This window comes from Sinocyclocheilus anshuiensis, unplaced genomic scaffold (assembly GCF_001515605.1).
Source record: "Sinocyclocheilus anshuiensis isolate Anshui unplaced genomic scaffold, SAMN03320099.WGS_v1.1 scaffold191, whole genome shotgun sequence".
Lineage (NCBI taxonomy): Eukaryota > Metazoa > Chordata > Actinopteri > Cypriniformes > Cyprinidae > Sinocyclocheilus > Sinocyclocheilus anshuiensis.
In genome coordinates, this window is record NW_015549570.1 from 197,345 (window position 1) to 208,665 (window position 11,321).

Below are 11,321 nucleotides of genomic sequence, written 5' to 3' on the forward strand. Positions count from 1 at the left end.
TCATGTCAAGCACACACATGACTCAGACTGAGCTCTCTGCAAACACACAGGTTTCTGAAGCTCACGTCAAGCACCCACATGACTGAGACTGAGCTCTCTGCAAACACACAGGTTTCTGAAGCTCACGTCAAGCACCCACATGACTGAGACTGAGCTCTCTGCAAACACACAGGTTTCTGAAGCTCACGTCAAGCACCCACATGACTCAGACTGAGCTCTCTGCAAACACACAGGTTTCTGAAGCTCACGTCAAGCACACACATGACTCAGACGTGCTGTGAGAGTACCTTGAGGGCCACGAGGACAGCGTGAGAGCGAGACTTGAGTCCGACGGTGGCCGAGCCCTGCTTCACTGCCTCCATCGCATACTCGATCTGATGAATGCGGCCCTGCATACAGACCCCAGATTAACAACACTTCACCAGCAGCTCCAGACGGCTGAGGAATGAGGCGTGTAGTTACCTGAGGACTCCACACGGTCACATCGTTGTCATACTGGTTACGAAACTGGACACAAATCAACACAGTGACTGAATCAGCGTCTGGAACATCTACACTCTATCAAACTCTCATTCATAGCAGAGAATCTGGTGAAGAAATGCTCCGTTCATCCTTGAGAAAAGAAGTGTACTGAATGTCATGTGCAGTCTACATCTAATCACTTAAGTGCTCGCTTTCATGACAACCACTAACTTATCTACACTTGTAAAAAGTGCACTTTCTGTCAGATAATGTCAAATAAAAAGTTTACTGTAAAGAACAGTTTAAATTATTGTTTTAACTATCTGGTCATTCTTTAGATATACTAATTGTTTTGATGAGTCGACTCACATACTAAAGTTTTAACTACAGTGTTTTGTTAAAAATCACTTTTTTGAATGTACTACAGTGCAAATTCATTATTTAAAACATCATTTTAAACAAATGTGTTTACATACATGACTTACACGCTTCAATAGAAATTACACTAACGTATATTTGAGTTTTTACTATAAATGCTTGTCGGTAGATTCAACAGAAACAACTCTTTAAAGTGTGCTAAGATGCACTTTTCTTCCTACAAGGGCATATTTAACGAAGAGTAAGACCATAAAGTTAAATAAAGAAAAGCCTATGTTGGGCACACTTTTAGTTCCTGTAATGCGCAAACTCCGCTCCGGACACAATGACATTGCGTTAATGAATATTAAACAGCACAACACACACTGATCTACTTCATATTATAACTATCTGTGTACCGTCTGCAGGCTCGTGTGAGTTTAATCGCCGAACAACACCAGACTGCAGTGTTTTCCACACAAGCTGACTACAGCATATCACGCGCAGAGAGCGATGTTAATGTGTATCGAGTGAGTTCTGCTTACTCACGCTCATCATTCCCGCACAACACCACACAGACCATCACACTGGCACTGCAAGCACGCCCATCCTAGACCACTAGAACACACACTGTCCACCAGAAGAGCATGTGTACGTTAGAGCGTAATATATGATCATTTCTCACCATATTTGCTGTAAAGCAGGCGACTGTCCACTGAGCGCGCGATGATTCAGCTCGATTAGTCTTCCTCAGGAAGGCGGAAGTAATGGAGCGCAGAGCGCGTGCTCCGAGTGCTCTTCATCTACTGTCCAAAACCCTCATCATGTTGAGGAGTAAAAGCTAAACGCTATCTCACCCTGGCTGTTATTAACCTGGCAATCTTACAGCTCTCTTTGCTTTATATTTGACCAACATATTTGCAAGGTATTTTGGCGAAAGGCCATTATGAGATATATATATACCATTAAAAGTACTTTAAAATTGATTCAGCAAAAAACAGTAAGCCAGTGTAATGAGTTTTGATTGAGTAACATGTATATCTGTAGCTCGAGCCACTGTTTCAGATGTTTACAAGTAATAATAATGTTCAGTTTCTTGCACAGACCGATCATTGCGCTTCGTATCGTCAGAAGTGACGGTATTTCAAGTGACGCCAGCCATCTTAAGAATCATCAGGACCACCGCTTCAGCTGAAAATCTTCTGTTATTCTGAGGATGGGCATGGGTTTAATGAACGGCGCACTAGTGGCTCGAGAATGACGTCACGGTAAATCTTTAGACATTATCTGTGCGCCAGAGCCACGATTGACTGACCGCTGCCGGTCTGTCTGATGATTGGCCGATGGGAGATAATTAAACACCTACACAGATAAGACACAACTCCTCATAGTCAATATATAGGGGCTTGACCACAGAAGCGGCATCAAGCCGGTCAGCAAGTTCAGAGAATCAATATTTTTATCAAACAGCAAGACAAGCTGAGGTGAGATTGAACTCTTTGCCATGTTGGTCTGAGGAGTGTGTGAGGAGTCAGCAGGTACGCACACTTCTCGCAGAAGGCACTGAGTTTGTGTGTGGTGCAGCCCACCCAGTTTAACCAGACAGACTCCCACAATCCTCCGTTTGCATGTTTGTCTCAGGGTACCATGTTCATGTTGAAAATGTCCAGCTTCCTCGTGGCTTACGCCGCAGTCGTGTGCCAGATCACAGCTCAGGCGCTGCCCCAGCCAGGTAACGTCTCTGAGCTGAGCTGATGGATTCTCATCGGGTGGCTAACTCTCCGGTGTTTGTCTCCAGACCTGGCTCAGAGTCTCTGACAGACAGATGTGCGCTCATGGACTACGAAGCACGGAGATTACTGAGCGCTGTAGTCAAAAGCGTAGTGCAGATGACAGCAGGTACGATCTCCTTCTGCTTCCCTGAGTGTTAGCGGAGTTAGATGTGTGTGAGAAAGGAAGGTTTCCGTATGATGCAGTGAAACCCTGTCCCGTTCGCTGCATGGCTGCATGTTAACCTGAGAGTTGTGCCTGTTAGACTCGCAGCTCTGTGTGAACACTGCAGGTGGTCTGGCTGGGCCCTGCATGTGTGTGATGATACGCCGGTGTGCATGTGTGTTTCTCCCGACAGCCAGGGCAGATTCCTGCTCCAATCTCAGCACCTGCGTGCTGGGAAAACTCTCCGCGGAGCTGCACAAATTACAAATGCTCCCGCAGACGGACGTGGGCGCCGGTACGCCTGGCAAGAAACGCAGCCTGCTCGAGGTTCACCAGCTACGGAGAAGCGTTTAACCCCATCTAACCCTAACTGTGTGCATGTGGAGTGTGCCTGCTTGACTGACCGCACACAGACGGCTGGGTGCACTGCTCCTGTCCTTCTCTCCTTCTTTTGAGAAAGGCATGTTAAAAATCCAGATGAGAATTCTTCCGTACATAGTCAAATTCAGGAATAGGTTTTTTTGTGCATTTTACACATGCCTCTTGAATAAGTGAATACATGTATTTTAAAGGTAAAGATAATCTAAGTTCAGTTATTTTTATATCAGGAACTCTTACTTTGTCAAATTATTAGTTAAATTCATTTTCATGTGCATGTTAAGATTGAGTGCCTCTACAAATAAACATCAAATGCATCGAGATTTCTGCAGGTAGTCTGTGAATGTGATCCAGTAATAAGACTGATAATGCGTGAATAATGGTATGATAAATGCATGGAAGGAGCAGTGAGTGAGGTCTGGTCTGGCTGTGTGTTGAAGCAAGCAGAAACGCGCCTGTAACACAGCCACATGTGTCAGACTTCCTCAACTGCTCCGCAGGGCTGGGCCACAGCAGCTTCGTCCCGACTGACGTGGGCTCCCAAGCGTTCGGCCGTCGCAGGACAAGCTCTGGGCTTTGAGTGGCTCCAGTCCTGCGGGGTTTGCAGACGGTCTCTTCTGTCTGTCCTGTGGCCATGCCTCCCTGATGTTCTGCTGTTTCAGCTGGGAACTCGGCTCATTTTCAGCCGCAGAGAACAGAACAACTACAGCTACAGAACTCTGTCCCTGCGGCATTCTCTCCCCCTTAACCCAAGGCAGAAGTTTAAAAATGCACTTAAGCACTTCCTTATGTATTGACAGAGCGTCTAAAATACACAGAAATCTATAGATTTTGATATGAAATAAATCAGATTGATAAAGATACCGAGTGTTTATTCTCCATCTCTGTGAGGACAGAATAAATCCAGCCTGATCAAGGCTTGAGGACGGCTGTGCCTTCATGTTTGTGTAGGTTGTGATAATGAATGGAAAACACCGTATTTGTGTTGTTATGAACTTCTGAGAAGATTAAATGTACTGTGGGTACAAGGCATCAGTGTTTGCAGTTCGCAAGCCAGCTTTGGGCGAGCATCTGTTCTGCTCTTATTCAGCTTTATGAACAAACAGGTGAGACCTGCTGAACTGAACTGTATAAAGCAGAACAAAGCCCAGAGTCCTACAGGATTCACAAACATGACTTCATCATCTCTCTAACTGAATCCCACAGTATCGCTTCACATCTGCAGGGTTTGTTGTAAACCTCTAGCAGGTGAAGATAAGGGCCATTAACATCAGGGAATGACAACACAATATACAACTATTCAATGAACTCCAAAATAGACTGGACGTGATATAATCTTGCAATAATAGAGCTTGGCTGACATTGTGGTTCAAAAAAGCATTCGCAAATCCATAAAATATATACATTCGATCATTCATCAAGTCATTTCAGTTTAGACCGGGGCTCACCTCTGGTCCTCGAGGGCCTCTGTCCTGCAGAGTTTGGCTCGAACCCTAATCAAACACACCTGAACAAGCTCATCGAGGTCTTCAGGATCAGTAGAAGGTTACTGGCAGGTGAGTGTGATCAAGGCTGGAGCTAAGCTCTGCAGGACAGAGGCCCTCAAGGGCCCCTGGTTTAGACCTTTCCTGATCTGTCCAGTTCATTCATTCAAACCTGAGGAAGTGTTGCACCTTCATCGTCCAACAGGTGGCAGAATGAGTCTCACTTTAAAAGCCTGCTTTTAAAAAATAAATCTTTTCTTGAAAAGGAATGCTTTTGATGTTTTTTTTTTTTTTTTAATGATATGAAGTTGGTGATATTGTACAGCCAGTTGAAACAAACCCTTTAAACTAAGAGGCGTTCATAACTTCAGCGGTTTGTTGCCATTGGTTTCTATAGTCAATTCTTTATAGCTTTACAGTATTAAACAGGAAGAATAGTGTGTCGATATGGTACGGTTCCCCCTTCAAATTGTGCATCTGTTGGATTTCTCTCCCGTTTTATGCTCCAACAGCTGAAAAGACAGGATTAGAATTTAATATTATAACATATTCAGATCCTCTTTAGAAACAACTGTTTTTCAAAAGCACAAATACAATTCTCTCGTCATTAGTCCATGCTTTCAATGTCTCTGTGACACTAAATCAGTATCACAAAAACAAACCTGAGTCGTGTGTGATTCCTGAACCGCAGATCATACAGCATCTGTGAGTATGCATTAAGGCCCTTTAAGCGGCTAGGATTCGTTTTCCTGCACACATACTATTGCTGAAGAAAACAACGAGGAAAGATAGGCACTTGTGGTGTAACTTTTGTTCTTGTGGTTAATGGCAGTTTACTGGAAGTCAGTGTACTTTGAGCAACTAGTTGTTTTTATGGTCTCTCCACGGTCTCCATGCAATCCATTTGGATGAACTCAGCTGTGGAGGCTCTTGCGGTATCCACATGGAAAGTTATCTTGGAAGATCGTGGCAGGCTTGAAATCAGGGATTGTTTTTTTCTCTTTTGCTGGTTTCTCAGCGATGTTAGCGAGCCATTGAAGAGAGCACTGTTAATAGTGAACAGCTGTTTGTCATTTAGTCACTGCAGTTGAAGACAAATCACAACAGCGTCAGCACGGATCTCATTCTTTACAAACAACCAGCAAGCCATTAAAGTGCAAAATGTCATTTTCCTTTTTTAATTGTATATTTCGGCATCAAGGTCTGAACGAACATCTAAATGTGCTTTTGAACCAATGAGGTCCAGTGAAATGTACAATGCGTTCCTCAGCATGTGCTGTCTTTTGTTTTCATACGCTTTTTTTTTCCCCATGGCTGATTTTTCCACAGAGTAGCTGAGGTGAAATCAGACACCCTGAACGTGTACTGGTAAAAGTCTAGGAATAACCGAGCCCAGACAGCTCCTCCCAAAATCTCCCCTCTTCTGAGATTTTTCAAAAAACAGTCGTCTTGTCACATGAAAAAAGAGTTTTCTTTCCCATCGCAGTGGCAGCTCTGGCTCTCCTCACTGTTTTCCCCCGCGTCTGTTACCTCTCTCGTTCCTCCCATATCCCACATCTGGATTCCAGACCCACATTTATCTATGTGACTCCGGTTGTTTTTAAGGCAGTTTAAAGTTCTTAACCATGTACCGTTGGCAGCTGGGCTACAATTACACTTTACCATAGCCCGTCACTCTGCAATTAGATGTTTGACCACAGAATGTCTTGAAAAGCACAACCCTGCCGCTCATATGGCAGACAGAAATAGACGGGTTTGGTTGGACTTCTGCCCGGCTGAAACTATGCTGCCTGACTGATGAAGAGTTGTGGGCTCAGCTCACTGCAGGCTAGAGCCGTGTCTAGCGAGTCCCAGATCCACAGTGGAGACCCTCAAGACCAAATGAGCTGCCTTACTGAATGGGACGCACACACTTTGAGAAACTAGGGCCCTGGTAAGTGTTGCTTCTCTTTTCATGCACTTGGTTTATAGAGGTTTTCTTCTCGAATGTAAGTGGTGCCATGACCCCCTGAACTCGGTGTGTGTGGGACAGTTTATTGGGCAGCATCATCAGAGCGCATGATGAATGCGTCATCCAGTGATCTGTTTTTCTGTGCAGTATTTAAAATGTCTCATGTCTGGTGATAGGAGCTTTAAACCTGGATTCATTAATACATGTACCGTGTCCACTGGTCTCGAATTAGTTAGTCACACCGTTATCATGCTCTACAGACGCTTTTAAGAGTGTTGAGCTCTGAGTCTCTGACTGCTGCTGTCTAGCTGTTTATGGGAAGCATCATGCATGTGGAAATTCTAGCACTAATAACAGGGCAGAGCCGTTTAATGAGCATCTAGAGATGAGCGAGGAGACTCCACTGACTCACACAAACGCATCCGTGGATTTAAATGGCTCAGGGATACTGTTACTCCCCTCAATCCACACAGAAAGCCTCTTTGTTTCATGGGAGTCAGGCCTGGATCAAACTCACCCATGCAGGCTGGCAGTCAGCACTTTTCTCCAAACCCAAAGTGGAGGGTTACAGTGAATTCTTCTTCATAAGCAGTTTTAAAGCAGCCGGTCTGTAAACTGACTACTTCATTGTGGGTGGCGGAAGAGAGCCAAGAGTTTCACGCAGGACAGCCCGGTCTGCAAATGCTGCTTGAGCTTCTGTTTTGTGCTTTACCAGAAATTCAGTCTGGCCTTCCATCAGAACTACTGAATCAAAAGCAGTATTATAAACCGGAGAGTTCCGGTCCTTGATTCTGATTGGCTGAGCTGCGTTCGAAGCTGTTGTAAATTACTCTACAAAGTAACATACACCTTTGTTTACGTTTGTGTGTTGCTGGGCAACCACTTTGTTGCAACCACAACTGTTTCTGAGGAGCTACATTGTTTGGTGGAAGAATACTGTTTTTATTAATATCATTACACTTTATTTGCTCTGTTTTATTTTGTGAAACCTTACTACGTATATGGAATAACCGTTTTATAAATGCAGTAAGCCCCGTGAAGCTGTGGGTTACAGTGAATTTATAACAGCTAAGGGGGTTTTCTGCTTCACGTCGTGCCTAACAACGCCCTTTAGCTGTTATAAATTCACTGTAAACCACGGCTTCACAGGGATTATTGCTTTATATTAATTCAGTAAGCAGGTTTAGCAACTAAATTAGGTAACCTAGCTTTAAGTGTAGGTTAGTAACAATAACAGCCCAGGAGCAGGTTGTACCAGGGTAAGTTTACTTCAGGTAAATATAGCTCAGCTTCAGAGTGTGCCTTTTAAAGAGGCTCCAGTAGACTTGACACCACAAATACACATATGTCACAGGACATTTTCTGTATAATATATTCTCAGAAGAGGTTTCTCTGTGCATGTTTTACCAAACAGCAAACAGCTACTGTTAGCATGAATGTCAAGTCACCTTTATTTATATAGTGCTTTATACAATAGCTTTAAATGGTCTAGATTTGAATGCTAGAAAGTTCACATCAAACATACAGACATATACATTAATGTACTATGTGACTTTGTTACATTTTTGTTACATACATCAGTCGTCCCGTGTTTATTTGTGTGGCCAGTCATCACAGAAGGAACCGCGGAGTAAAGCTGACGCAGTTGAGTGTAGGTGCATGTGTCCAACTCCACAGCTAAAAGAGGTTTATTTAAACTGCACAGTACAGAACACCTGAATCAGGTGTCCCTTGAGAAAAACAAGCTCCCTTTTAAAAATAGTGCTTATTATGGAAAGGTACCCCTTGTGAAAAAGAAGTGTATTTAAGTATACTTTTATAAAGAGTACTTATTGGGAAATAATATACTTTAAAAGAACACACGTAAGTGCAAATTAAATATGTTATTTTCGCCGCTTAAATACATTGTATTTGTAATTAATTTCAAATGTATCACATTTTAAAGTTATATTAAATGCAATAAGTTGAACTTTTGAGTGATTTTTTTAAACCACCTAAGAGGGACTTTTTAGTACATCTTTATATGTATAATTATATGTTCATAATTGCTTCTAGTGTCTTTAAAATATGGTTAAAGTGTACTACTAATGTACTGACAAGCAATTCATGTTAACTAAAACATACTTTAATGTCAGTTAACAATACACTTAAGTGTGAATTATGTAATGTTTTCGACCACATAAATGCATATTATTTGTACTTGATTTCAAATATATTACAGTTTAAAATTACATTAATTGCAATTAGTTGAACTTTTGAGTGATATTTTTGAACCGCTTAAGTGGGACTGTGGTATATTTTATATGTACTTTGAAATATGCTAAATATGTACTTCTGAATAAGCAACTAATGTGAACTAAAATATACTTCAATGTCATATATCTCTGGCAATGAAGTTGAAATTTAGTAATATATATATATATATATATATATATATAGAGAGAGAGAGAGAGAGAGAAATAAAATCTCTTAATTACCTAGTTACAATCACAAAATGGAAAACCCTCTACATTTATGGACAAAATCTCTAAAACAAATACACAAAAACACTTTTTGCTGATGCACAAGAAAAACCCAACACTATACACAGTTACAACACTTTAACTCGCTTATTAGCGTCTGGAGAACAATGCAAAATCACTTACATACTTACAAAAGTACCTGATCTCGCCATCACAGAAAACATCATTCTGTATGATCTATAAGCCTGTTTCCTCACTGAAAAAAAATACCTGGAGGAAAGAAAGAAAGAAAAAAACAGAAGAACAACCATTGTCATAAAACATATGCAGTCATTATAAATGGTTCAGTTGAGTGAAAGCAATAGACACAGTTGCAGTCCAACGTTTATATACACCTTGCAGTATCTGTAATGTTAAGCATTTAAGCAGTAAGAGGGTAGATGCTAGAATCATTAAAAAATGGCCATTTCTGCTCTGATGAAGCAGTTTATTCTGCAGGTGTGTGTAAAGGTTTGACCACATCTGCATCAGCTAAGAGATGAATTACTCAGTCATCAGCGCTCATCGTCGTAGAAAGCTGGGAGATGTTCCTTCAGATCTCCCACAAACAGCAGAATCCCTGACCACACCATCTTCACTGACACTGCGCTCTAAAAATAGATTACGTTTATACAAACATTTATTATTCCTACTTTATAGGGAATAAAACATAACTTTATCAATTACCAAAAAATAGATAAATATCCCAGAATCCATGAAAATGAAGAGAGGTATCTTCAGTAGTTTTTCTGATCTTGCAAGCTTCTCTCGCACATCTTCATGAAGGATGTTCCTGTATTTACCACGACTGACACAGCAAAGCTGAAGCCCCCTTCCTTGTGTTGTTACCTGTAAAATATATGATGATAAGAGGGGGGACTGTAAATGCACAGGTGGGAACATATTACTTGCAAATGGAAAAGATTCAAAGCAGTTAAAATCCATAGGGATAGTGACTTAATGGCACTTTTAGCTTATAATGTGTGATCAGGGTGAGCTGACTGGGCAACAATTCATTATAAACTTCTAACATCACCTCTTCAGTACTGGTCTGTGTTTCCACACTGTAACTCAAGTAACAAAACTGTTCTGATCCTGCTAAATGAATTAATAACTCCTGATAAGTACAACAATATTACACATTACAAACACAAGCAGTAACAGAACATATCGCTCTTCAAATGCAAAAAACAAAACAAAAAAACAACAACAGCAACAGCATTATTTCTAGAGGTGGCTGATATATTGAATATTACTGGTGGTTATAATATCGATTATGTACATTAAATATTACAAGATCGGATCTTTGAATTTAGTTAATCTAAAATATTGTATTTTAAGCAGCCTTTTTTTTTTTTGGTCCACACACGCGATCACATTGCGATATCAGAACGCAGTCATAGACACGATTAATGCACCTCCCGAGTGCATATAGCAGGAACTGCCGCGCTACGGTGGAAGCCGCACGAATGGCAAGACTAAATTAAGAATAAAGAAAGCTTACATCAAGATATACTTGCTTGATTCATTATCTGCAGTACATAAAGTCTCATCTGTAATCATCCAAACGTGGCGCTCCTTTGTTCTCTTGTTCGTTCCCTCACGCATCGTGATTACACAAACATGCACAGCACATTTGTCAAACTCTGCGGAAGTAGTGCGCCGTCATGACGTAGTATTTTGGCGCATGCGCATTAAACAAAAGACCCAGTGAGGTTACATGTTATTTCAAGCTTTCCATTTCTGTTCAAGTTCAAGTTGTTCTAATTCATTGTGTAGTTAGTCCAAAGACTATGGTTAGACTCATTCATGACTCATTCACCAAACTAAAAGTCATTTTTACAAAAGATAGTTCACCCAAAAATGAAAATTTGCTAAAAAGATACTCACCCTACATCCAAGATGTAGATGAGTTTGTTCGTGGAAATGAATGTGTTCTCCTGTTCGTATAAACACAAAAACCTCATGATTTAAAATGCACTTTAAAGTAAAACTTTTAATTTGACACACAAAGCACACTTTTTAGAAGCGTACGAAATATAATCATGTAACGGCTCTTTAAGTACACTTAAGTGGTCTTTATTCTATTAATATTATATTATCCAAAAATACAGTTTTTAAAATATACGTTTAAGATTTGAAATAAACTACAAGTGCACATACAATATTCAGTTTAAGTCTATCAAGTCAAGTCAAGTCACCTTTATTTATATAGCGCTTTTAACAATACAGATTGTGTCAAAGCAACTGAAC

The 11,321-nt window shown here is 41.0% G+C and overlaps 2 protein-coding genes and 1 long non-coding RNA gene across 5 annotated transcripts in view; 1 reads left to right on the top strand and 2 right to left on the bottom strand.

Moving 5' to 3' along the window:
• The window catches only part of LOC107657339 (proteasome subunit alpha type-1-like), a 5,072-nt gene extending 3,456 nt beyond the window's left edge, over positions 1 to 1,616 (bottom strand). Inside the window, exons 1-3 of one of the 2 annotated variants that reach the window (XM_016445384.1) lie at positions 1,505 to 1,616; positions 463 to 507; positions 288 to 389 (exon numbers count right to left, since the gene is read on the bottom strand). In XM_016445384.1, the coding sequence (XP_016300870.1) occupies positions 288 to 389; positions 463 to 507; positions 1,505 to 1,507 (150 nt within the window). In that variant the 5' untranslated portion in view covers positions 1,508 to 1,616. Of the gene's footprint in view, positions 1 to 287; positions 390 to 462; positions 508 to 1,368; positions 1,393 to 1,504 lie in introns of those variants that run through there. The other variant, XM_016445383.1, reaches the window with a different exon arrangement.
• Positions 1,617 to 6,399: 4,783 nt separating this feature from the next.
• Positions 6,400 to 11,321, top strand: part of LOC107657340 (protein inscuteable homolog) — a 147,374-nt gene continuing 142,452 nt past the window's right edge. For both annotated transcript variants that reach the window (XM_016445385.1, XM_016445386.1), the window contains exon 1: positions 6,400 to 6,549. The gene's annotated coding sequence lies outside the window, so the exon portion shown is untranslated. The remainder of the gene's footprint in view (positions 6,550 to 11,321) is intronic.
• LOC107657341 (uncharacterized) lies at positions 9,070 to 9,902 on the bottom strand. The gene is made up of 3 exons (XR_001630675.1): positions 9,756 to 9,902; positions 9,577 to 9,679; positions 9,070 to 9,299 (listed from the first exon to the last, which is right to left on the bottom strand). It is a non-coding gene; the product is annotated as an uncharacterized LOC107657341 (long non-coding RNA).